General features: G+C 40.0%; 1 protein-coding gene across 4 annotated transcripts in view; it reads right to left on the bottom strand.

The window, feature by feature from the left end:
* The window catches only part of KCNIP4 (potassium voltage-gated channel interacting protein 4), a 1,200,268-nt gene that overhangs the window by 102,369 nt on the left and 1,070,560 nt on the right, over positions 1–27,339 (bottom strand). For 3 of the 4 annotated variants that reach the window (XM_004266195.3, XM_004266193.3, XM_049708792.1), the window contains exon 2: positions 7,664–7,788. In XM_004266195.3, the coding sequence (XP_004266243.1) occupies positions 7,664–7,788 (125 nt within the window). The remainder of the gene's footprint in view (positions 1–7,663; positions 7,789–27,339) is intronic. The other variant, XM_049708791.1, reaches the window with a different exon arrangement.

Genomic DNA, 27,339 nt, shown 5'->3' with positions numbered 1-27,339 from the left:
CAGGGAAGCCCCCACTGGCCTTTTTCACAGTACTAGAGCAAAAGATTTCACAATTTGTATGGAAACACAAAAGACCCCGAATAGCCAAAGCAATCTTGAGAAAGAACGATGGAGCTAGAGGAATCAGGCTCCCTGATTTCAGACTATACTACAAAGCTACAGTAATAAAGACAGTATGGTACTGGCACAAAAACAGAAATATAGATCAATGGAACAGGATAGAAAGCCCAGAGATAAACCCCCACACATATGGTCGTCTTATTTTTGATAAAGGAGGCAAGAATATACAATGGAGAAAAGACAGCCTCTTCAATAAGTGGTGCTGGAAAAACTGGACAGCTACATGTAAAAGAATGAAATTAGAACACTTCTTAACACCATACACAAAAGTAAACTCAAAATGGATTAAAGACCTAAATGTAAGGCCAGACACTATCAAACTCTTAGAGGAAAACACAGGCAGAACACTCTATGACATAAATCACAGCAAGATCCTTTTTGACCCACCTCCTAGAGAAATGAAAATAAAAACAAAAATAAACAAATGGGACCTAATGAAACTTAAAAGCTTTTACATAGCAAAGGAAACCATAAACAAGACCAAAAGACAACCCTCAGAATGGGAGAAAATATTTGCAAATGAAGCAACTGACAAAGGATTAATCTCCGAAATTTACATGCAGCTCATGCAGCTCAATATCAAAAAAACAAACAACCCAATCGAAAAATGGGCAGAAGATCTAAATAGACATTTCCCCAAAGAAGATATACTGATTGGCAACAAACACATGAAAGGATGCTCAACATCACTAATCATTAGAGAAATGAAAATCAAAACTACAATGAGGTATCACCTCACAATGGTCAGAATGGCCATCATCAAAAAATCTAGAAACAATAAATGCTGGAGAGGGTGTGAAGAAACGGGAACCCTCTTGCACTGTTGGTAGAAATGTAAATTGATACAGCCACTATGGAGAACAGTATGGAGGTTCCTTAAAAATTAAAAATAGAATTACCATACGACCTAGCAATCCCACTACTGGGCATATACCCTGAGAAAACCATAATTCAAAAAGAGTCATGCACCACAATGTTCATTGCAGCTCTATTTACAATAGCCAGGACATGGAAGCAGCCTAAGTGTCCATCGACAGATGAATGGATCAAGAAGATGTGGCACATATATACAATGGAATATTACTCAGCCATAAAAAGAAAAGAAATTGAGCTATTTGTAATGAGGTGGATGACCTAGAGTCTGTCATACAGAGTGAAGTAAGTCAGAAAGAGAAAGACAAATACCGTATGCTAACACATATATATGGAATTTAAGAAAAAAAATGTCACGAAGAACCTAGGTGTAAGACAGTAATAAAGACACAGACTTACTAGAGAATGGACTTGAGGATATTGGGAGGGGGAAGGGTAAGCTGTGACAAAGTGAGAGAGTGGCATGGACATATATACACTACCAAACGTAAGGTAGATAGCTAGTGGGAAGCAGCCGCATAGCACAGGGAGATCAGCTCAGTGCTTTGTGTCCACCTAGAGGGGTGGGATAGGGAGGGTGGGAGGGAGATGCAAGAGGGAGGGTATATGGGGATATATGTATATGTATAGCTGATTCACTTTATTATAAAGCATAAACTAACACACCATTGTAAAGCATTTATACTCCAGTAAAGATGTTAAAAAGAAAAAAGAATAACTCTGAGGGCTCATGACAAAAGAGAAATTGCCTCATACAATGAGCAGCTTATTTCTCTATCCTAACCACTTACCCCACTGTTTCCCATGCATGTGCCTAACTCCTCCCCTCACCTTCACCGTAAGTGGGATTTAGAGCTTTTTACGTACATGTCCTTTGTCAAAAATGTAGATCCCTGTAAATTCATCGTCAGTTCCCTTCGTCTATTTTTAAAGTGCAGACGTTCTCAAACCCTTCGAGTGGGGTGGAATAGCCCCATCAAAGAACTTTCCTCTTTTACTGGTTCCTTTGGCCATAACATCAAATCTCTTGTAGAAACCAGGGGGGAAGGTTGGTGTCACTTTTGGTAAAATCCCTCAGGAGAAGTCTGGATTGCAGGCAAAAAACTGAGGGGGGGTATTAACTGTGCTTGAAATGTGACTTCAGACCAAATTTAGCAGCTCTACTCCATAAGGGTTGCTGCCTCCTCACAAAGACCACTGTGATGGATATCATGGAAATGTGACTCCCCATAAATCACACGCTTTTTAATCCCCTGCCTTGAGTGCTGGGATGTACAAGAGTGATGGGAGGAGATGTTAGTTCCACGATTACGTAACATTATATGGCTCTGCTTTAGCTGAGTAGAGAGAATCTCTCTTGCTGGCTTTGTAGAAGTGAGCTTCCGTGCTATGAAAGAGTCTGTGAGAGCACCATTGGCAAAGGACTACAGGAGGCCTCTAGGAGGTGAGTGGCCCCAGGTTGACAACTAACACAAGAGTGGGGACCTCAGAAATACAACCACAAGGAAATGAACTCTGCCAACAACCCCATGAGCTTAGAAGAGGACTCCTAAACCCAAAGAGAAATGCAGCCTTACCAACACCTGGATGGTAACCTTATGAGACCCCAAGCAGAGGAACCAGGTAAGTCATTTCTGGACTCCTAACCTTCAAGACTGTGAGATAATGAATGTGCATTTCTTTAAGTCACTAAATATGTAGTAATGTGTTACACGCAATAGAAAACTAATACAAACATCTTGCATTTTGAGGTAAAAAGAATATTAACACTTAAAAATTTTAGGGAAGAATGACATTAACAATTATTAAAGTGATACTTTAAAGATGTATTTGAATATAAAGGATATTTTGACCTATTACAATTCAAAATAGTGAAAGATAAGGAAGCAGAGAAAGATTTGGGACAGGAAGCAGTCAGAGGTCCAAAACATATTAGGTCTACCTAGCTGCAACTATCTTTCATCCTGTGCCTTAAAAATTGGGAAGAATATACTGTAAATTATTTATTAATGAGAGGAAATGTCAAAGAGACATAGCCTTATGAAAACTTAATGCCCAACGGACCATTCATTATCACCTAGTGTTGAGTGAAGTTATGCTTGATTCTGAAAGAGAACAGCAAAGCAAGTTTATGCGTCATGTATACAGATACTTGTATGACTTGTATGACCTTCTAAGTCAGTCTTTTTCAAATGTGACCTTCTATTATCAGTTTATTAAAATGGGATTTTTTTAAAGAAGTTTTTTAAAAAAAAGATTATTAAACATCACCCCATATTTAACTAAATCAGAGTCATCAGAGTCATCATCTGCACACACATCCCACCCCACCCACCAAGGGTTTCATAAGGCTCCAATGTAGCCAGTTCAACCATTGATATTTGACATTAGAGGGCTCATCACAAGTAGGTCAATTCTGTTTGTGATAGAAGCGCCTTTATGGCTATGATCTTATACATTGAGAACCGTTCTCAATGTTGGTTCTCAATCTTGGCTACACATTTTCATTACCTGGAAAGTGGGATAAATCCTGACGCTCACGCTTCTTCTGGGAGCAATTACATCAGAATCACCAAGCATGATACCCAGCTATCTGTAGTTTTTAAAGCTCCCTAAATGACTGCAACATGAGACTGCTGATGTGTACCTAATAACTTGCATCTTTCTGCAACCTTTTAAATACATAATTATGTAGCTCAAAACCTAAAACACTGCTGAGGAGGTATGTAGGTCAACCATGACTGCCCCACTCTGATGGAACATAAAACTGACGTTGACTATTTGGGGCCACACTATAATAATTCCTTTTTGTTGAACTTAATGTTTATTATCTGAATTTACTAAAAAAAAACCAGCAAAACAAAGGCAAAACCCATGTAATGTAGATATCATTACCCCAATTTGTAGAGACAAGGACACACAAGCCACTGATTCAGAGGAATCTCCCTAAACAAATAAGATATGGACCTGAGTCTGAGTGACACCAGTGTTTATGATGTTTGCATTGTACTAGTGTGGTCACCAGACAAGGAGCATCAGCAGCACTTGGGAACATATGAGAAAGGCAAATTCTCCACCCCAATCTCAGACACTAAATCATAATGTTTCAGTCTGGGGCCCAGCAATCTGTTTTAACAAATCCGTCAGGTTATTCTGAGGGACAGTAAAGATTGAGATACACTGTACTATATTATCCATTTCTATCAGTTGCCTACTTTTGAAGATTCAGTTTAGTATGTGGTAAGAGAAATAAAAATGTGGGGATGAGTCAGTGGGTAAGACAGGGTGAGGGGCAGAGAAATCTTCTCTCACTATCTTCCTTTCCTCCAATTTCCCATTTATATTTACAATATATGTTGGAGAAATGCTGTCAGAGATATAGCACTGGAAAAAGATTGGGGAGCTCTGGTAATCTTTACTTGCAGGGGAGTTCAACCACTTTCATATAAGTGTGACTGGTTTAAGATGTTGATGAATGGTTTATTCTTTTAATCAAAATATGGGGAGTTTGTCACTCCCTCTTGCAAGAGCACACAGAATCACAACTAACTGCTGAACAATTATCGACTGGAACTCACCAAAAAAGATACTCCACATCCAAAGACAAAGGAGAAACTGCAATGAGACGGTAGAAGGGGCACAATCACAATAAAATCAAATCCCATAACCACTGGGTGGGTGACTCACAAACTGGAGAACAATTATACCACAAAAGCCCACCCACTGGAGTGAAGGTTCTGAGCCCCACGTCAGGCTTCCCAACCTGGGGGACTGGCAATGGGAGGAGGAATTCCCAGAGAATCAGACTTTGAAGGCTAGTGGGATTTGATGGCAGGACTTTGACAGGACGGGGCAGGGGGAAACAGAGACTCCACTCTTGGAGGGCACACACAAAGTAGTGTGCACATCAGGACCAGGGGAAGGAGCAGTGACCCCATAGGAGACTGAACCAGACCTACCTGCTAGTGTTGGAGGGTCTCCTGCAGATGGGGGTGGCTGTGGCTCACTGCAGGGACAAGGACACTGGCAGCAGAAGTTCTGGGAAGTACTCCTTGGTGTGAGCCCCCACCCCCACCCCCAGGAGTCTGCCATTAGCCACACCAAAGAGCCGGTAGGCTCCAGTGCTGGGTTGCCTCAGGCCAAACAACCAACAGGGAGGGAACTCAGCCCCACCCATCAGCAGACAAGTAAATACAAGTTTTACTGAGCTCTGCCCACCACAGTAACACCCAGCTCTACCCACCACAGGTCCCTCCCATCAGGAAGCTTGCACAAGCCTCTTAGATAGCTTCATCCACCAGAGGGCAGACAGCAGAAGCAAAAATAACTGTAATTCTGCAGCCTGTGGAACGAAAACCACATTCACATAAAGATAGACAAAATGAAAAGGCAGAAGACTATGTACCAAATGAAAGAACAAGATAAAACCCCAGAAAAACAACTAAATGAAGTGGAAGTAGGAAACCTTCCAGAAAAAGAATTCAGAATAATGATAGTGAAGATGATCCAGGACCTCAGAAAAAAAAATGGAGGCAAAGATCAAGAAGACACAAGAAATGTTTAACAAAGACCTAGAAGAATTAAAGAACAAACAAACAGAGATGAACAATACAATGACTGAAATGAAAAATACACTAGAAGGAATCAATAGCAGAATAACTGAGGCAGAAGAACGGATAAGTGACCTGGAAGACAGAATGGTGGAATTCACTGCTGTGGAACAGAATAAAGAGAAAAGAATGCAAAGAAATGAGGACAGCCTAAGAGACCTCTGGGACAACATTAATTGCACCAACATTCTAATTATAGGTGTCCCAGAAGGAGAAGAAAGAGAGAAAGGACCCGAGAAAATATTTGAAGATATTATAGTCGAAAACTTCCCTAACATGGGAAAGGAAATAGTCACCCATGTCCAGGAAGTGCAGAGACCCAGGCAGGATAAACCCAAGGAGAAACATACCAAGACACATAGTAATCAAATTGACAAAAATTAAAGACAAAGAAAAATTATTGAAAGCAACAAGGGAAAAACAACAAATAACGTACAAGGGAACTCCCATAAGTTTAACAGCTGATTTCTTAGCAGAAACTTTACAAGCCAGAAGGAAGTGGCACGAAATACTTAAAGTGATGAAAGGGAAGAACCTACAACCAAGATTACTCTACCCGGCAAGGATCTCAGACCGGGGCACGAACCCGTGTCCCCTGCATCGGCAGGCGGACTCTCAACCACTGGGCCACCAGGGAAGCCCATGACTAAGAATTCTTGAGCCTAATTTTCAAAGTCCCTTTCTCTTTAGGTCTGTTTATTTGTATGTGTCATCTTGATAGATGACACATCTTGATGTGTAATGTGAGTCCTACCTGTGTGGGGTAAGCACCCATCTCCATTATATCGCCTTCCTCCCCACCCAGTCCACCCCCACAAATGCCTGGGTGTCAGAAGAGGACCAGGCTTCAGAGGAGAAATGGAAGGAAACATTTAGGTAGCCCAGGCAACGAGAGCAGTGAAGAGCAGAAATGGGGTAGAGAGAGACCCCATGGAGTCAGAGAGGTGGTGGAAGTTTGTGTGTAATATGCATGTTGGGACCTTAGAAAAATATTCTGAAAAGGCAACTAGCATTACAAATTCTGTAAGTAAATTTTTGTGTGGATACCGTAGAAGAGGCAGTTTTTCATCTTCATGAGGTTGGACAGAGATAGCATTGAGGTGGGCAGATTTCAAGAGGATGGAATTAGCAGAAATCTTTGGACTCTATAGATTCCTACAGACCATGGAATGGAGGCTGTTAGGGGCTGGATTTGAGGAGGAATTGAAGCAATTCACCAGGCTCTCAAGGGACACCTGTAGCATATGTAACTATGGTTTACATATGTGTAAGAACATAGCACATCTTGGGCTGTGTATGCCACTTAATATACGACCATTTAATACTTTTAAGGATGAATTACTTTCAAATAAATTCACGAGGGCGAGTGTTCTCTGCCTATTCAGACCATTAGCTCCTTGAGGACAGAAGCTGGCTTTCGAATACCCTGCAGTATCTAGCTTAATCCTGAGCATGTACCAAGGCATCACTAAGAGTGTATGCCTGACAGATTGCCCAGCCCACTCCTTGTCTCTCACCGTCACCCTCTGGTGTGCAAGGACTGTCACTCTTCTTGACGATGATTCACTCAGGAAGGAGCATGATAGGTGCTCCTGGATCACAGAGAACCGAAAGGAGGGACTACCTACAGATACCTGTTGTTCAGAGTCATGGGTAACATGCTCTTTTAGAAGTTATCAAACTTATCATGACTTTTCTGCAATGCTAGGAGTGGAGTTCCTTGATAGGCTCCAATCGATAGTCAATTAGTCCTATAGACAATTAGAGCTTATTGAAATGATGTCGATATAACCAAAGAGGAAAAAAAAAATCCCAACTGGAAATTGAATAAAGTAAACCTTTCTTCTGTACTCATCCTTGTTTGATTGGACAAGCAACGGTGTACCAAAGTGAACCAAAGCCCAAATGGATATCAACAATTTTCATATCTAGGAAAGATCTATAAGAAGTGTACATAGGATGGGGCTCTCACAGAACTGCACATTTTCCCTTTTTCCCTCTCGTTTCTCAGTGCTCCTCTGAGAACTGTGTGAAGGTAAAGTCAAAAAGAAAGTTCTTACATTCTTAAATCCTCTGTATAGAATCTGGAGCTCCTTCTTGGTAAATTTGCTCTGGGCTTCCAGAAGCTCGAGAGCCTCAGGCCGATGCCTGACGGTGGCCATCTCCAGTTCATCTTCCACGCTGTCTGTGGAGGAAAACCAAAGTCTTAAGAACGGTCACTGCTCACCAATGTGTATACACAGCAACATAGGAAAATGGAAGGAAATCTTTACTGCATGTCTGATTTTTCCAGAGGAAGGGTTCTCACACTGCTAATAACAGTCTTTACATTTCCCAGAGTATACAGTATTCTGCTAATTCTACATAATATTTTTTCAAACTTTCTAGTCATCAGACACCACACTATGAACAATTTTTACAGTACAGTTTGAAAAGTGTAAAAATCATGGAAAATTTTAACACTTCAACTGTGTGTATATATCAAGCACTAGTTATAAAAATGGAATTTTAATTTGATAGCAGTCTGTACCACCCTTGTATCATGCAACTGTGAGATAGGACTCTGCTAAATACACTCTGAAGATTCCATTAAAATCAAATATTTTGCCTGGGGCTACAAATAAAGCAGGGAGATCAGGTGCTGAAATGAGTGAAGTACTCAGCTTCCAGTTTGACTGGCATAAACCCAGTCTTCATAGGTGCACACTGGATGGACTGGAGTCCAGGGAACTTCTGGCTACACCCTACTTTGCAGCCAAGGGAATCCATAGCTACGGATAAATGCTGAAATATTATACTTTGCTTTGTGAATTATATTTACACTATAATTTCTCAGAGATGCTCTACACAAAAAAAGACTTTTGTATCCATGTAAATTTGGTAAATTCTGTTAAGTTTAATGTAGTTTGGGAGCAAAACACTGGAATACAAAAGTTTTGAGAGGATTTGCAACAAAGAATTCTGTTTAACTTTGTTTAACCCATTGATCCCAAATGGCATTTGTCCACTGAACTCTTTTTCCCCACAAGTAACCTCTGCTAACATCTTCATCTGTGCCCTAGGGTCCTGTAGAATGCAAGTCGGGAGGTATTGGGATATATTAGGATCTGGGTGCCCAGGTCTCAAAGTATAGCATCCTTAAGTAACTTCAGCTGCTTTGCAGTGGGGCCCAATGGAGACCTAAGAGATTCTTCCTGCCATGGTCCAGTCCACACCTCAGCTAAGGAACTCCTCATATCCAGGGCCAGTACTGAAGCCATGGCTTCTCTCCATTATATCCCTTACTCTTAGCTACAGATTCCCAACTCAGACAGCTGAGGCGCAGAACATCTTCTCATCAACTGGTCTCAGGGCCACGCACTCCTGATTCCATGGCTCATGTGTTAGTCGGAAATTTAGACATTTTTGACTACAAAAGTCCCATAATTTTTAATAATTAATGATGCTGCCTCTCATTAACATCTGTGCCTACTTACTGCCCTGACACTCTGATGTTAGTGAGGGGCCAGAGCTCTCACTTATCAGGGAAAAGAAAGTCAGTGGAACCCTAATCTTGGTGTGTCTTAATTACTGCCCTCAAGCAGTTTACAAAAGACCACTAATGGCAATGAAATAAATACTTGGAAAGGTTGTGTCTGTCAAAGTGAGGGAGAGGAGATAAAAGCAAATATTTGTTTTGTACTTTTCATATTATAATAGTTTATTTTGGAACAATGATATGAAAAAGCTGCAGAATAGTGATGGGGGGATAAGAAAAATAAAAGTCTATGAAAAGATGGGCAGGCCAAGAATAAAGTCTGAGCTGACAAGGATAAAATTGATGAGGAACTAAGCGCAGTGTGTACCTAAAGAATTTGCACAGGCCTAAAAGTAGCTGAGAAAAGGCAGCTAGGCATTAACAAACTGACCTCAGGCTGGGTTTTATGGGGAAAATTTTAAAAGCTAAGATGGGGTTTTTTCAATTTTCTTTTTTGTTCTCTGGATTGGATGGGTTGATTCTACTCTGGGTCCTGAGCTTGAGAGGATGTAGGAAGACGGTCCTCCATAAAATTTCTGTTGATCCAGTGCATTGGACTGTGTTGAAGTTATTGCAGTTGTCAATGCAGAAATACATGCCACGGAATAGACCTAATATAAATAGGCAATAACAGATGGAAAGACTCTGCTTTCTTGAAAATGTCTTGATGAAAGCATCTTTTGAATCATTTACAGTATAATTTCCTCAACTTAAAATATTCCTCTTGGGCTTCCCTGGTGGCGCAGTGGTTGAGAGTCCACCTGCCGATGCAGGGGACATGGATTCGTGCCCTGGTCTGGGAAGATCCCACGTGTCGTGGAGTGCCTGCGCCCGTGAGCCATGGCCACTGAGCCTGCACGTCTGGAGCCTGTTGCTCCGCAACGGGAGAGGCCACAACAGTGAGAGGCCCGCGTACCGCAAAAAGAAAAACAAAACAAAACAAAACAAAAAATATTCCTCTTTCCTTTTTCCTCCAATTGAAATACATATATCTTTTATAATCCCATTTAAATATTACTGCCTTCTTTCTGAAGGCTTTCCAATTATTCCACCATGCAGAACTGATGGGGCCCTGGTCAGAGTTCTCACATCTTACCTACCTCTCATATAGCATGTAAAACACTAATTACATTTATGATCTGTTCATGTCTGTCTTCTTCATTGTGAGTGCCATGAGGACAGGAGCAATGTCTTAACAGATCTGTATATCCTCTGGACCTAACATAGAGTCTAATACCCCAGAGTTCCTCAAAAATTATTTGGGGGATGGATGAATAAGTGAATCAATTAACAAATGATGTTGCCACTGAAGTCACAATCTCCTTGGAGCCCCTTGAACCTTAGCTGCCCTCTAGAAAATTATTTCTCAAACTGGGGTTTGTGGACAGCTGGTGGACCTTGAATGCTTTCTTTGGAATCACAGTATTCTCTATGCATTGTTCTGAGAAACACAGCATGGGCAAAAGTAGAGGAAATTTTAATCAGATTATCTGAGCAATCTTTCCATCATAGTATAACCTCCTCTAAATCTAATGACCTTTCCACTGGAAAGAAACAAAATAGCACATTAACTTCTCAGCCTTTGTAACAACAGAGCAGTCAAAACCACACTACCAACAAGGTTTCTTCCTCCCACTGGCTCAGACTTGCAGATGATGAGACTGAGACAAAAGAACCAGGGCTGAAGGGTCAGTGTAATTGAGTTAAGCATGTGTGGTAGGACGAGCATCACGTTCAGTATTCAAAGCACCACACTTGAAGAGTCTGCCTGCAGACTCTTTGTTTTCCTAGCTGACTGATACCTTACTTCTTAATGACTCCTACCTGCCAAAGGGCTGTTTCTATTTCTAGAAGGCTGACAAGCTCTAAAAACACACCTGAAATCATCCCCGATCACCAGCATATGATAAGTTATAAAAGCAACATCACCTAACCCAATCAAGATGCTGATGTGGGAGGCAAGCTCTGTGGAGAGCACAGCACGATTCCACATAGGACTGGGAACTTCACAGTGTGACTCAGCCACCATTTAAAAGCATGCACTCTGGGGGGTTTTTAATAGAGTGCTTAACATTTATTAAGTTCGTTATATGCCAAGAGATGGGCTAGGTGCTCTATTGATATCATTCTAATCCTCACAATAACTCCGCAATGAGGCAGAATTATCCATTTTTTTACATATGGGGAATCTGAGTCTCACATTGGTGAAGAAATGAGTGACCAGGTGTTACACAGGAGAAAAGACAGAGGTAGAATTTATACCCAAGTTTTTGATGCCGAACCTTATGTTTTTTCTACTTTGCCAAACTCTCTCTCAGTATTGACAGAAATAACAGTGATAAAAATAATATTTTTCTCTCCTCTCCTGCACTGTCAAATGTCTCAGAAAAGTTGACTGTATCCACTGGGTCCATTTCCTACCTCCTGTTCTCTTTTTAATCTACTGCAGTCTGACTTCTGGCCTTGTTATGGGTTGAATTATGCCCCCCTAAAATTTGTATGTTGAAGGCGTAACCTCCAATATGACTGGATTTGGAGCTGTGACCTTTAAGAAGATAATTAAAGTTCAATGAAGTCATAACGGTGGGACCCTAATGTAATACAAATGGGGTCTTTATAAGAAGAGAGAGAGAGATGCCAGGGATACACAGGCACAGAGGAAAGGCCGTGTGAGGACACGGCGAGAAGGCAGCCACCTGCAAACCAGGGAGGGAGGCCTCAGGAGAAACCAACCCAGCTGGCATCTTGATTTTAGACTTCCAGCCTCCAGAACTGTGAGAAACAAATTTCTGTTGTGTAAACCACCCAGTCGGTGGCATTTTGTCATGCATGGCAGCCCGAGCTGACTAATATATGCACCTATATTCAAAAGACATACAACTCCAGTAAAAACAGGTCTTGCTGTTCACAGTGAGCCCAGTGAGCACTGGGTAGTCTAGCCAATCATATCATTTAATCTTTATAGCATACTATCATCCCTATTTTATAGATGAGAAGACTGAGGCTTGGAGAGAGAGTCTAAGTAAATTGTTCAAGTTCAGATGACTAGTTAGTAATGAAGCAGACAGCTGTCTCTAGCACCCCAAAGTCCAACTTTATATTTTAATTTTTTAGAATTTTAATTTTACTGGAGTATAGTTGATTTACAACGTTGTGTTAGTTTCAGGTGTACAGCAAAATGATTCAGTTATACATATACATATACTCACTCTTTTTAAAATTCTTTTCCCTTATAGGTTATCACAGAATACTGAGTAGAGTTCCTTGTGCTATACAGTATGTCCTTGTTGGTTATCTATCTTATATATAGTAGTGTGTGTATGTTCATCCTAAGCTTCTGATTTATCCCTCCCCACCACGTTTCCCCTTTGGTAACCATAAGTTTGTTTTAGACATCTGTAAGTCTGTTTCTGTTTTGTAAATAAATTCATTTGTATCATTTTTTTAAAAATTAGATTCCTAAACTACAATGAGGTATCACCTCACACCAGTCAGAATGGCCATTATAAAAAGTCCACAAATGATAAATGCTGGAGAGGGTGTGGAGAAAAGGCAACTGTCCTAAACTGTTGGTGGGAATGTAAATTGGTATAGCCACTATGGAGAACAGTATGGAGGTTCCTTAACAAACTAAAAATAGAACTACCATATGACACAGCAATCCCACTACTGGGCATATATCCAGAGAAAACTGAAAAGATACATGCACCCCAATGTTCACTGCAGCACTATTTACAATAGCCAAGACATGGAAGCAACCTAAATGTCTATCGACAGAGGAATGGATAAAGAAAATGTGGTACATATACACAAGGGAACCTCCATACTGTTCTCCATAGTGGATTAAAGTCAGAACCAGGTAGCACTCTGGTCTGTTGAATCATCTCCAGGTTTCTGCCAAGGTACAACTATGTAGGCGTCTTGCTATTGGAATAGGATTGCTAATTCCAATGTTGCTTTTGCATCCTGAGACAAACTGCCTACAACTAGTATGCAGTATTCATGTATCTTCTAACAGATTTATTTTTAATCAGATGACAAATTCCCAAACCCAGACAACCTTGAGCTTTCCTGACTGTCTCTTTTTGTTCTTTGTTACTTAGATTTCAGTCTCTCAGGGCCAAGGATGTCCTATGTCTGAGTTAACAGTCCCCTCAGGCCATGACACATTTGGGCTAGAAATTGGAATTCAAATCCCCTGGGATCAACAGTATGAGTTTTAATAACAGACCTCTTTTCCTCATGTCTCACAACTTCTCTTAAAATACAGTGGAAGCCTATTGCAGCCCAATTCATAATTATGGAAATTTGACTCTATCTGAGGTCAAACCATATCCCCCAGAACATCTTGCTTTACAAATATGAGTGTGAGGCCTGCCTTCCTAAGACACACATTTGTAAACAAGGATTGTAATGTTAAAGTAAAACTGTTTATGAAGAATAATGTCACTCCTTCCAAGAAGCTGGTTCAGAGATGAGCCCTTGCCGTATCGTAGCAGGGAACATTGTAAGACTGTTGCCACATTCTTCTACCTGGGACCTGCCAGACTACTAGATAGCCCAGCCCAACAGCATCTGATTTGGCAGACTAAAATTGCTCAATTAAAAAAATGTGAAATCAATTAATCACTACTTGAAGAATCCCAATCATAGTGGGTCTATCTACAAGAGGTCCATTTCTCAGTACAGGATAACTCTTCTTTAAAAAACGTATTCATGGGCTTCCCTGGTGGCGCAGTGGTTGAGAGTCCGCCTGCCGATGCAGGGGACAAGGGTTCGTGCCCCGGTCTGGGAGGATCCCACATGCCGCGGAGCGGCTGGGCCCGTGAGCCATGGCCGCTGGGCCTGTGCGTCCGGAGCCTGTGCTCCGCAACGGGAGAGGCCACAATGGTGAGAGGCCCGCGTACCGCAAACAAACAAAAAACAAAACAAAAATGTATCTATTTTCATTGTAAAAAATCATAAAAACTATAACTTTAAAATTCTATTTGAGCTGAGATTGATTTGTCTAGCAAAAATTCAGCTGGCTTGACTTATATTGCTTTATCTCATTTATAAAAATACCCTCTGAGTCTTTACTCCCAATGTTTACCCTTTATTAGATTGGTTTCATAGTGACTTGACATGTACGGCAATAACATCACAGAGAGGATGATTACATCTAATGACACATATTATTAAATATTTAGAAGTTTAGTCCAGTGACAGGATTTGGAAGAGGCTTTGACTAATTTTGCTCCACGTTTTGACTTTCCACTAAAAGATGCTGGAAGATTCTTGACTATAGCTTTGGAAACTACTCCTAAGAACTTCCGGAATAAGGAGGAGATGCTATTGCCTGTTTAATATTCAAGTCTGATACACTGAGACAAAGATACTGCCTGGGAGAAATTTCCAAAGCTATTGTTCATGACACCTAAGTAAATTCTTTCTTTCCTTTCTTTCTCCTGTAAAGGCATCGGTAAGATGCCATATACCTTGAGCACTCCATTCCTTAGTTCCACCCTTCCCAATGCTCAAAGGGGTTGGAATTATAATCAGCTGAGGAAACTGATTTTCAAGAGTTAAGGAATTTGCTCAAGTTTACACAGCTACACAGTTGATAGCAGGGGAGCTCGGATCTGACACCAACTTGTCTTTTTGTTTTATCATTTGGCTTCTCTGGGTGGAGAGTTCAAACCTGAGCCAGAACCTGAGGAAAATTTTTACATTTTGCCAACTTTAAATGCTTAATCTCAGGAATGTGAAGGCCTGGGAGCCCTCTTGACTCTTCCTGTCAAGAGCTATTTTCCGGTGCACAAGAAGAGTATATGAGTGATTAACTCCAAGCTGATCACGCACAGCCCATGAACAGAAAGCCATACACCTATCCGAAGCACTGCGGGAGTCTTAGCACTTCCCAGACCACTGTGAACAATGAGTACCCACAAGTTGTTGTTAGTCAGACATGTGTTTCCTCAACTCTGGACCTGAAAGTACATTAGGGCCCCAAAAGCCCTTTATAATTCGTACTTTATCCTATTTACTATTCATATATCAAATGGAAAATGAAAAGTACTTTGAAAATGGCCAGCTATTTTGAATGTCTTCTGTTAGAGGTGTTTGTTGGCAATGGCACTGCAGTTTCCATTCCAGGAGAATTTGAACTGCTTTGCAATTTCGTGATTGAATTCAATCACTTATGAAATGTAACTGCTCAAAGGGAAATTGATGGAGCTATTTCTCACAACACTTATGAATGGATTGTCTCTACCTTATTTATAAACATAAGTAACTCTTCACATAAGCTTAGGTTTTAAAATATAATCGCCTTATTGGAATACTTGCTATTAGCATGAACCATATTATTACTGCAACCATTCATGAATAGCCCCTTATGATAAGAGCTATTATTTCATAGGTGGTAGGGTCTAACTGGCTTTTTGGTAAATGGGGGAAATAAAAATTATGTTGCCAGTCATTATACACAGAGAGAAAATCTACAACAGAAATGCTGAGGTTGGGGGAGAAGGAACAAGAAGTGTGATTGAACTTTCACTTAAAGGCAGACCAAAAAGATGGATATTTTAGTCAGGAAAGTCAACAACTGATACGGACTCTGATCAAAGAGAAAATTTTAAACATAGTGAAACATGGAGACAGACGAAGAAAGCCCATAATAGTTCACGAAATTAAAAATGCCCTAACAAGAGTTTCTCCTGAAACTTGATAGACTTTCTCCTGTTTGTCCTAAAAATCTAATAATAATAGCAAACCACTTTTTACAGCATTTGTTCTATGCAAGAACAAATACATTTACATACATTAACTCATAAACTCCCCATCAGCATACTCTGCATGCTATATTCTGTTCTATAGATGAAGACACTGGCACAGAGAGATTAAATAACTTGCCCATGGTCACAAAGAAGAAAAGCCAGGGTATGAACTCTGGAAAGACTGGTTCCAGGGTTTATGTAATTAACTATTCTGCTGTTCTATCTCCCATAGAAAATGAGGGAGGATGATGCCCTACTTATCTACAAATGACACGCCCAACCAAGAATCAGAAAGTTAGTAGCAAAAGGGCTTTAAGCAGAAGATAGAGTTACAATTGAAAGAGGCCTTTAATCCAGCCCCTTAACTTTATAAATGCACATTTAAATACAGAGTCTTAAATTTAGTGGTTGTAAATCAAAAGCTATTGGGCACATCAGTGGCAGAACTGGGCCTTGACTCCTAGTGCAGCACTTTGCCAAATGCCTGTTGCAATGTCCTGTCACAATCAATAAGCAGACCCATCCTCACTTCATTCATATTTTAATAAGCTTCTGACCCCACCTCAGGAGCAGGTGGGGATGCTGAAGGAGGGCCACCAACTAGAAGCAGTCCCTGAGTCACATAATAATACCTGACATCTGATGGCTGGCTCTTTGTAGTAAGCAAAGTTATTTTCCCTTTCGTTACTATAGCTAAACATCATGATTACTCTGTGTACAGGTAACGTCACCCTGTTTTTATAGATGAGGAAATCACTGTTGGAAGGAATGTTATAACTCAGCTATAGAGTCAGGACTTAAACCCAAGTTTACTAACTGTAAAGTCTAGAAGTGACAGCTGATTACCTGAGAACAACAGAAGGGACATAAAGTTGAAAAGGAGCTTGAGCATATTACAGCAAATAATAATAACAATAAAAGAATCAGGGAGCAAATTCTGATCTTTAATAGTTAGGAAAAAAGCTGTCTTCATTTTATGCCATTTCAGAAGGTAGGCTGCAGGTGACACGTTTCTAAAAGATTCTTAATTAAACATGTTACATTTATAACATCTTACATGTTATATTAATTACATCTTACATAAACATGATACATTTATAACATCTACTGTAAAGGAATAAACATTTGGAAATTTTATTTATGCAAAACATAATGCCCGATTCATAAGATGTTACTGTGTTGTATGTTGCTTTGGTAGAGGGTATATAAATGGGATTCGTTATCCTGGGAGTTAAAAACAATCTGCGTAAGTGTAGAGATAAATTTTTGGTGATATATTAGGGAAATGTTTTCAAGCTAATATCAGTGATGGAAGTAATATTCTGCCACAAAACATTTATCCATCATGGCCATGTTTAAAACAGAGTACTAGGAAAACTGAGCAGTGATCTAGGTTTTGTTATGTTTCTCCTAGGTTTAAGCTAGTTTCTTAGTTCAGAGAAAGTTAGACTGTGTAGTCCAAATGTCAGCTGGACATTTATTGTGTGACTAGGATAAGTTAGTAAAACATTCCATGCCTGAGTGCTCCCATATGTTCAATGCGGAGAAATGAGCATAAAATTGTACCCAGTATTGTAGCAGAGAGTGATTAAATAAGAAGATACATGTACCTGGCACATAGTAAATGCTCAATCACAGTGTTATTGTTATTATTTGTATTTGTATTAGTATTAATTACAGTAACATCTGGTGTCACCCTTCACATGATAAAGCAGAATGGTGCCTGGAACTCCTCATTCTAGGAAATTATTCAGTAGCTCTAGATCTTTGTTTTTTGCTGGGTCTGTTTCTCAATTCTGACACTGGAAAATGAGTTTGACCTCTCCAAGCTTCCATTTAAAAATTTCTAACTAAGGATAAAATTTGTTTCAATCTCATAAAATTGTTTTGAGAGATTGCTTCAATTACTTACTGACATACAATATTGATATATTGTATCAATCTATCAACTGATCAATATATTGATACAGTATTGATCAGTAAAGGACCACAATTATGATTACAAATAGTTATTGCATACTTCCTAGTGAGGCTTTGTTCTAGAACCTTCAGGAGTGAAGGTTCTGTTACTACACTTCTTGAGTGTGAATCCCTTTTCTGACTCTTGTTAACTGTATGACCTTGGGCACGGTGCTTAGTCAGTCTATGCCTCAGTTTCTTCATCCATGAAGGGGCATAAAAATAGGACTCGACAAAGAACTGTCAAGAGGTTGAAATGAAATAATGTGTTAAAAGTGTGTAAAAATAGAGCCTGGCACATGGTGTTTAAAATATTATTATCATTTAGTTATTTAAAAGTCCTTCAGGGTGAGTATTATTTTGCCCATTTTAGATGGCTAAATCGAGGTACAAGGCAGTTGAAAAAGGGTAATTCCATCAGTTGTCAAAGCCCTTGCCCTAAAAATTGCACTCAGTTGTTTCTTTTTGCAGAGACTCAATGCTGACCAATTATTGTTCATGGGATCCACTGAAATCACAGCTCCCTTTGGAACCTTTTATACTCTTCTGTTTGCTGTTGACACGAGAATAAGGACCATTTTTTGGGAATGAAATTCGAGGCAATAGCGTAGCTTTATTGTCTGTCATTTCCTCCCACACACCTTATGATCTAATATCTGGGACAATTCTCTATTCTCTGAACAAAGCCTGCATTGTCAACTTAAATCCTTCTGCTTACACTATGTCCTCCACATGGATCTGCTTTTCTTCCTCATCAACCTCTCTCTTTTCTCTTTAAGGCTCATCTCAATGGGTTTCACGGTGGAGAGGCCTCCTGAAACTTCTATGCAGCATGTATACTGTCTGTTGTCCGCTTTGATTGAGTTGTACATCATTGACCTGCTTGAATATTGAGAGACATGGGCTTGAGTCTCAGCTCTGCTGCTTCGTAGCTATGGAATTTGGGGTGAGTCACTTAAAATCTCAAATCCTCAGTCTCCTCATCTGTAAAATGCAGATAATAATAGCACTAACAAAAACACTGAAGATTAAGTGCAATAATGTATGGATTTTGCAAAGTGTATGGTGTGTGATAAAAATCCACATGCACGCTTTCTGCTATGATGATGATGATTTTGCCATTGACCCCTCTAACATCTGCTCATCTAAAGCATTAACTAATTTTACAGTGTCATTGAGATGAATTAAATGTGATTTATATTACCTTCAGGAGCACTCACTGGACAATATATCTACCTCCAAGCATATTCAGAGAACACTACAAGGTAATAGTTGGAACTGTTGTTCTACCCAAAGTCTCAAATGAGAGTGTTTTGCAAAGAGGTGAATAAGGTTTCCCCTGTCAGTACATCTCCAGAACTTGTTTTTCTGCTTTTTTTTTTTTTTTTTTTTCTGAAAGCTTGCAAGCAAAGAGAGGTCAGTGTTTCTGTAAAACAAACGTTGCCCATCACACTTGCTGCTCTATATCCCCTGGCAAGAAGGCAATTTGAAACTAAGAAAGTTAAGCTTTAACCTTGCAATCTAAGCAGATAACATAGCCATGGTCTATATTTTATAGACCTGGTGGAGTGTAAAATTGAGTCCGCTTGAAGTGTTAGGCTCCCATTTTAGTGTCTTAAAGAAACCAGCAGAAGCCAACATTGCCTGGACTCATGTTTAGCCCAAATATTACTTCTGGGTCAATGCAAATGGAAAATAGGTATTTATGACTCCTATTAGAAACTGCATGAAGGACCGATCATGAAATCATTCATTAAAAAAGAGAAGATTTTTGTTTATCTAAACTTTTATGTAGCTTCTTATAAGTAGTCACCACTCTACCTCTTCTGTTCCAAATTAACAGTAAGGAAAACAGTGGGAAAATCAAGTGGGAAGCAAAAGACTTCATCATATAGGTAACTTGACAAAAATACATCAATCAACAATAAAGCTTTATTCAAGCATGGCTTGCGTTCTTCAGACACTTTAAGCCAATGTGTCTAAAATAAACCTATCATCATCTTTTCTTAACCCACTTTCATGATCTTCTCTGTTTCTTATCTTGCTTACTGTCACCATTATTCTTTTGGCAGAACTGTGTTGTCCTTTTGCTATTTTTCACTTCATACCACCAACTGTTTCCCAGTGTTTGCAGTTACACTTTCACCATGTGTTTCATATCCATCCTTTCCCTCCTACCACTGTTACTTTATATGTAGGCCTTTTTCCTCTCCTGTAGGTCTAGTGGTGAAGACCTTAAGCTCTGGCATCACTCTGTCCAAGGTCAAATCCTTGCTTTGACACTTGGTAATTGTGAGATCTTGGGTTAGTGATTTAATTTCTTTGTTTAGTTCTCTCATCTAAGTGGGGATTATAATTGTGCTTTCCTCATAGGTTTGTAGGACATACTTACAATACTTGTTCAGGCTTAGAATCATGCTGTGCCCAGTAAGAGTTAGCTGTTTATATTACTTCTTGCATACGATTTTTAAGCAGTTTTCCAACTGATCTTCCTGTTTTCTTTTTTCTCTTCCCTCAACAATTTACCTGTTTTCTGATTTACTTTTGTGTCATTTTCTCACTCCAAGGTTTGGTTGGCTCCTTGATTCAGAAACTAATACCCAACTAGCTCTTGGTGACAGTTTTGAGAACTTGTCTCTGTCTTGTCTTCAAATGATGCTTATCCTTTGCTACTCTTTTCTCTGATTTCAAGTTCACCAGCAACCCTTCTAAAGTTGGATTTGTGTCCAGCTCCTTTGACTATTGGCTGGCTTTAGCCATCTTACAACCTTTTCCAGGCAAAGAATCATGCCCCATCATGATCTAGCAATCCCACTTCTGGGTGTATATCCAAAGGAAATGAAAACAGGATCTCAAAGAGATACTAGCACTCCCATGTTCACTGCAGCACTATTCACAATAGCCAACACATGGAAACAGCTTAAGGGTCCATCAATGGATGAATGGATAAAGAAGATGTGGTATCTATACTCAATGAAATATTCTTCGGCCATGAGAGAAAAGGAAATCCTGCCATTTGTGACAATATGGATGGACTTTGAGGGCATTATGCCGAGTGAAATGAGCCAGGCAGAGACAAACACTGCATGGTACCACTAACATATGGAATATTTGAAAAAGTCAAACTCATAGAAACAGGAAAACGGTGGTTGCCAGGGTCTGGGGATGGGGAAAATAGGGAGAGGTTGGTAAAAAGGTACAGACTTTCAGCTATAAGCTGAATAAGGTCTGAGGATCTAATGTAAAACATGTTGATTATGGTTGATAACACTGTATTGTATAATTGAAATTTTCTGAGAAAGTAAAACTTATTCTCACCAAAAAGAAGATAAATGTGTAAGGTGATGGATGTGTTGATTAATTAAATGGAGGGAACCCTCTCGCAACATATGTGAATATCAAATCACTACGATGTACACTTTAAATATCTTGCAGTTTCAGATGTTCAATTATAACTCAACATTTCCTCCCTTTACTGCAGAGTGAAGTCCAGCCTTGGGTTGGCTGTAAGGAACTTCAAACTCTGGTCCCAGCTCACCTTTTCTGGTTGCCTCTCTTCCCTATTTCTCATTCCTCTGACTATCTTACCCTTGATCTTTTCAATACTAGAATTTTCCTCTTGCAATACTATTTCTCCCTCCAGTGAAATAGTTCTTCTCCAAAGAGCCCTGCTGAAATACCACCTCTTTGTGAAATGCACCTGGGGGAGATTCAGTCCCATCTCTGTGTGTGTAGCCGTCATGATCATCACAGGTAGTGGCAGAATAACAGTATTAACAGCCAACATTTATTGTGACCACTTAACTAGCCAGTCACTGTTGTAAACACTTCACATGCTCATTTAATCTTTTGATCAAATGTGTAATATTTACTATTATTACCTCCACCTTGAAGATGGGAATATGAAACTCAGAAAGGGTAAGCAACTTACTTAAGATTTCTATAGCGAGTCAGTCATGGAACCAAGATTTTAACCAAATAAGTTGGTCCCAGTGGTATCACTCTTAACTTCTTGACTCTAATACCTCCCTAGTATTGCCTCTCACAGCATTTTAATTGTATTCATTGCATCTGAATGATTTTTATACATGTTTGTTTATTTCCGTATAATGTCAGCCTTCAGAAAGGGATTTAGAGTGTTCCCCTGTTCCTGGCACTATTACTTTTCAAATAGTTAGTGCTCCATAAATGTCTGTCACATCGAAATGAAATTTACTAAACCTGACTACAGGAAACAGCTGCCCTGGGACTCCCGCCTCCAGCTTTCCTGTACTAAGACTCATTCATGATTTAATGAAGACTCCCAGTTGATAAATGATGGACCAGAAAAAAGAATGCAGGGACTTCCCTGGTGGCACAGTGGTTAAGAATCTGCCTGCCAATGCAGGGGACACGGGTTCGATCCCTGGTCTGGGAAGATCCCACATCTGCAGAGCAACTAAGCCCCTGCACCACTACTACTGAGCCTGTGCTCTAGAGCCCACGAGTCACAACTACTGGGCCCACGTGTCACAACTACTGAAGCCCATGCGCCTAGAGCCTGTGCTCTGCAACAAGAGAAGCCACAGCGATGAGAAGCCTGCGCACTGCAACAAAGAGTAGCCCCCGCTCACCGCAACTAGAGAAATCCCGTGCACAGCATCGAAGACCCAATGCAGCCAAAAAAAATAAATAATATAATAAAAATAAAAATGAAAGAAAAAAGAATGCATACCTTTCTATTTGTCACTAAATACCTATGTAACTTTGGACAAGCCACTTAATCTCTCCAGTTTTTAGTTTGTTAAATGGAGACTTTAACTCCTAGGATCTTTCATTCTCCCAGGAGAATGTGAATGAAATGTGAGGATGAAATGAGACACTCAAGAGGAAGAATTCTAAGACTTGTAAAAGACCACGCAAAAAGAAGGGACAAACATTCTAATTACTATAAGTAAATGATGGTGCCAATTAATATTGAATCTGGGTTAAATGGAGTTTTTAACTTTTCCCACTTCCTGCTTCTCACGGGTAATGAAGTACCACGAAAGGAGGAAATTTCGTGCTAGCTTTGAGACATCCACCATTTGTCACAGGTAGAAGTAAGAAATGTCATCTCACTGGCTCCCGCAGTGCAAGATATGGAAGGAGACTTGAAACACAACCTGTGCTTCTCATTTGTACATGGTGAGACTGAGGTCCAGAGAGGGGAAACAACTCATTCAGGAGGTTACCACATCTTTTTGGACAATATGGGCTGCATGAGGGTGTCCTATGTAGAGTAGATAATTGGAAAAAAAGACTGTCTTGGTTTTTTGTTTTCTTTTTTTTTCCCCCTAAAACTGACCAAAACAATGAACATAACTAGAGATCTGGTAAAGTACAGATCTTTACCACTGGAGCTCCATTTCTGGAGTCAACCCCTCTCTCTTCCACCACACCCTTTACTGATGATGTGATTCAAGTGAGTTAATTAACCTCTCATCCCTCAGTTTCCTAGTCTGTAAAACTGAAATAGTGAAGTGTCCATCTTAAAGGAGTAATTTGAGGATATAATGAGTTAAACTGTGCAAAACTCTTAGAACTGTACCAACCACAGAGTAAGTGCTAGATGCTTGATAACTAAATAAAAACATCTGAGAATTTGAAAATAGCATTTTTGGAACTCATACATATGATGAAATTGAGGGACCATGCTTTCTACTTGCAAATTATGTTTATAAACCTTCACAGTTTATGCTTCTGTTCCTCCAAAGATTTTCCTCACTACATGCCTAGGTCAGAGTTTTTAGCCAAGTCACCAAGGAGTTAGCATGAGATTAATTAATTTTCAGAAGGTTAAACTTCTTTTCCTGGAGGTTACTGTTGTATTTTTAATTGGCAGGATGTTGTCTGTTCGTCACTTTTTTTTTTTTTTTTTTGCGTTACGTGGGCCTCTCCCGTTGCGGAGCACGGGCTCCGGACGCGCAGGCTCAGCGGCCATGGCTCACGGGCCCAGCCGCTCCGCGGCATATGGGATCTACCCGGATTGGGGCACGAACCCGTGTGTGCATCGGCAGGCGGACTCTCAACCACTGCGCCACCAGGGAAGCCCAGTTCGTCACTTTTTGAAAACAAATTCTCCAACAGTCAAATGCTGATGGTTTCTCTGCCAAAAAAGGCATCTAAAACTTTCCACGATCAATACGCTACCAGGAAAAACAAAACACGCTGAAATGTTACGCTGTATTTGTTACCAAAGATCTGAAGTCAAGTTAGGAAATTATGTTTTGCAATTACACAAGGCAAAAGCTGATGGTGGCTTATCAGTTATGAGTAGTCTGGCCTCACAATAACCTTGTCACATTTGCCCTCTTATGTCTGCTCAAACCAACAACAAAAACCCCTGGATGAAGTTTTAATTTAGTGAATCAATTCTTTTGATTGAATGTGGCCACTGAGATTGTATTGGGTAGAAGTTATTATGAAGTAAATTTAAATGAAAACGTGCATATAAATACACATATAGTCAAGTGTTCAATATTTTATCTTTTGCATTAGTTCCTGACTGTTACCTAGTAACCTTTTTATCACCATAATGTCCTTTGAATAAACAGGGAAATGATTACTTTAGAAAAAAGTAACTGAGGCACAGAGAGATAAAGTGAATGAGTTGGAATTATCCAATGAGGAGATACAACTACAGAACTGACATCATTTATTTTTCAAAGAAAAAGTATCTGTGCTCATGTAGAGTACAGTAGCTAGAGGTGTCTTTTTTTTTTTAACTTAAGTACAGTTGAGCTACAACATCATTTTAGTTTCAGGTGTACTATAGAGTGACTTGATATTTTTATAGATTACATTCCACATAAGTTATTATAAAATATTGGCTATATTCCCTGTGTTGTACATTGCATCTTTGTATATTATTTATTTTAAACCTAGAGTTTGTATCTTTTAATCCCCTTCCCCTATCGTGCCCTACCCCTCTCCCCATTGGTAACTACTAGTTTGTTCTCTACATCTGTGTCTGCTTCTGTTTTGTTGTATTTGTTCATTTGTTTTAATGTTTAGATTCCACATGTAAGTGAAAACACACAGTAGTTGTCTTTCTCTGTTTGACTTATTTCACTAAGCATGATATCCTCCAAGTCCATCCTTGTGTTGCAGATGGCAAAATTTCATTCTTTTTTTAACGGCTGAATAATATTCCTTTATATACATATATGTATCTATATAACATTACATATATATTATATATTACATTTTCTTTATCCATTCCTCTGTTGATGGGCACTGAGGTTGCTTCCATGCCTTGGTTATTGTAAATGGTGCTGCTATGAACACTGGGGTGCATATATCTTTTCGAATTAGAGTTTTAATTTACTTTGGATATACACCCAGGAGTGGAATTGGTGGATCATATGGTAGTTCTATTTTTAGTTTTTCAAGCCATTCATGAAATAGCTAGTTAGATTCATTCATTCTACAATTATCTACTCAATATCAACATACACCTATAAGCCAGTTGTCAGCCTCCAAGATGTCATGAAATGGGGAACAAATCTTACCAGAAGAGCAGTGTGACTCACTCTGAGAATTGCCACTGATTTTGTAGGTCCCCAACCCTAGCTTTCAAGATGTGGAATATCTGGAAAACATCTTCATGTGGCCTGTTGAGCCACCTTCAATCCTTCTACATTCTGCTGTGGGTCTGGGAGGCTGCCTCTATGAATAACGTTATCTGAACTCCCTGTCCTCTGGCTTCCCACTGGGCTCCCTCTTTGCTGGGGATTGGATTGATACTAGCTGCATTCCTCTTCCAAAGGCCAGAGTCCTCTTGCAAAGCCTCTCTGATAGTTAGAGCGATAGCTATGGCTTTTTTCATCTTCCAGTAACCATTGGTCTAAAAATGATAATGCTCACTCTTGCTAGCACCGGGTGCTTCAGCAGTCTCGCTGGGTCCAGAAACCCTGCCCACATCTTTGCAAATAGTCCCTTTATTAAACTCCCCTCCATTGCCCCATTTAAGTGGGCTTTGTGTTTTCTGCCTGGACCCTGACTGATACCAAACCATAGAATTTCAGTGTTGGAAAGTACTGGACTAGGAGCCAAGCTTCTCTTCCTGATTTTTTTTTTTTTTTTGTGGTCTGCGGGCCTCTCCTGTTGCGGAGCACAGGCTCCGGACGCGCAGGCTCAGCGGCCATGGCTCACAGGCCCAGCCGCTCCACAGCATGTGGGATTTTCCCTGACCGGGGCACGAACCCATGTCCCCTGCATCGGCAGATGGACCCTCAACCACTGCGCCACCAGGGAAGCCCCTCTTCCTGATTTTTTTAATAGCTCAGTGATTTTAAGCAAATTGGTTCCCTTATCTAGATCTCAGTTTCCTCACATATAAAATAAGCTATATTATCATACTAATAGGCTATTATTATTATAAAAATAGGCTATGTTACTTACAATGTTTAAAGTATGATGAACATATCCTTAGACAGTATCTGGTCCAATGGACCCTCCCATGTGCCAATCCCATGAAACTGCCCTTCACTCCCTCCTTGAATTTTTCCATTAAGGCTTCAGCCACTGATGTGACTGTCTCATGCACTTATTCAATAAGTATATCTGTACCACTGGACTAAGGGGCTTTTGGGTTTTATTCCAACTTCTCAGTTGTGTGATTCTGCACAAATCATTACCATCTTTTCACACCACGTTGTCTCAGCTGTGAAACGGGGACGTAAGGCCTAGCTTTCTGGAGGCAGAGGGCCAGACCTAATGCTTTCCCCTGTTTCTTAACAATTTTAAGATTTGCGATTTATATAACGAAAAAGAGCTACAATTATATGCCTAAAGGGGCTTCCTCAATCAATATCAGAGCTCAGTCTGATAAAGTGATGAAGACAGCAGGCTCTGGAGTTGGAGTCCCAGTTCTGTCAATACGAAAAGTTGTTTCACTTCTCTGTGCCTCAGTTTTCTCAGCCATTGTATGGGGAAAATAGTACATCTGCCTCAGAAGGTGGTTGGGAGTATCAACTGAGTTAATACTTGTCATATATGCATACTCATGACATTTCATTTACTAAGTACTTTGCATGAATCAACTTTTTAATCCCCACATAAACCCATTTTTCTGATGATCACAATGGTCTTTTTCTGTACCGTGAATAAACCATGCGACTTTTCTCCTTAGAACCTTTGCAGTTGCTGTTACCTCTTCCTTGGACCTCTCCAGACCCTCTCATGACCAGCCTCCTCTGGTTTTAGGGTCTCAAATGTCACCTCATCAATGAAGCAAAGTATCTCCTCTACCTGCATTCAGTTTCCATTATATTACCATAGGTTTACTGCCTTCATAATACTCATCAATTCCTGAGATTATCTTGGTTTTCATGTTTATCATCTCTCTTCCCATATAAGCTCCATGAAGGCAGTGAACTGATACATCCTATTTCCCACTATAAATCCAGTGCCTAGAATCGTGCCTGCCACATATAGTCCCTCAAAAATATTGTGGGATGAATGAGTCAATAAGGGAGCT

This window comes from Orcinus orca, chromosome 4 (genome assembly GCF_937001465.1).
Source record: "Orcinus orca chromosome 4, mOrcOrc1.1, whole genome shotgun sequence".
NCBI classification, from domain to species: Eukaryota; Metazoa; Chordata; class Mammalia; order Artiodactyla; family Delphinidae; genus Orcinus; species Orcinus orca.
Note: the sequence above shows the minus strand (reverse complement) of the source record. Positions and strands in the feature narration are given on the sequence as shown.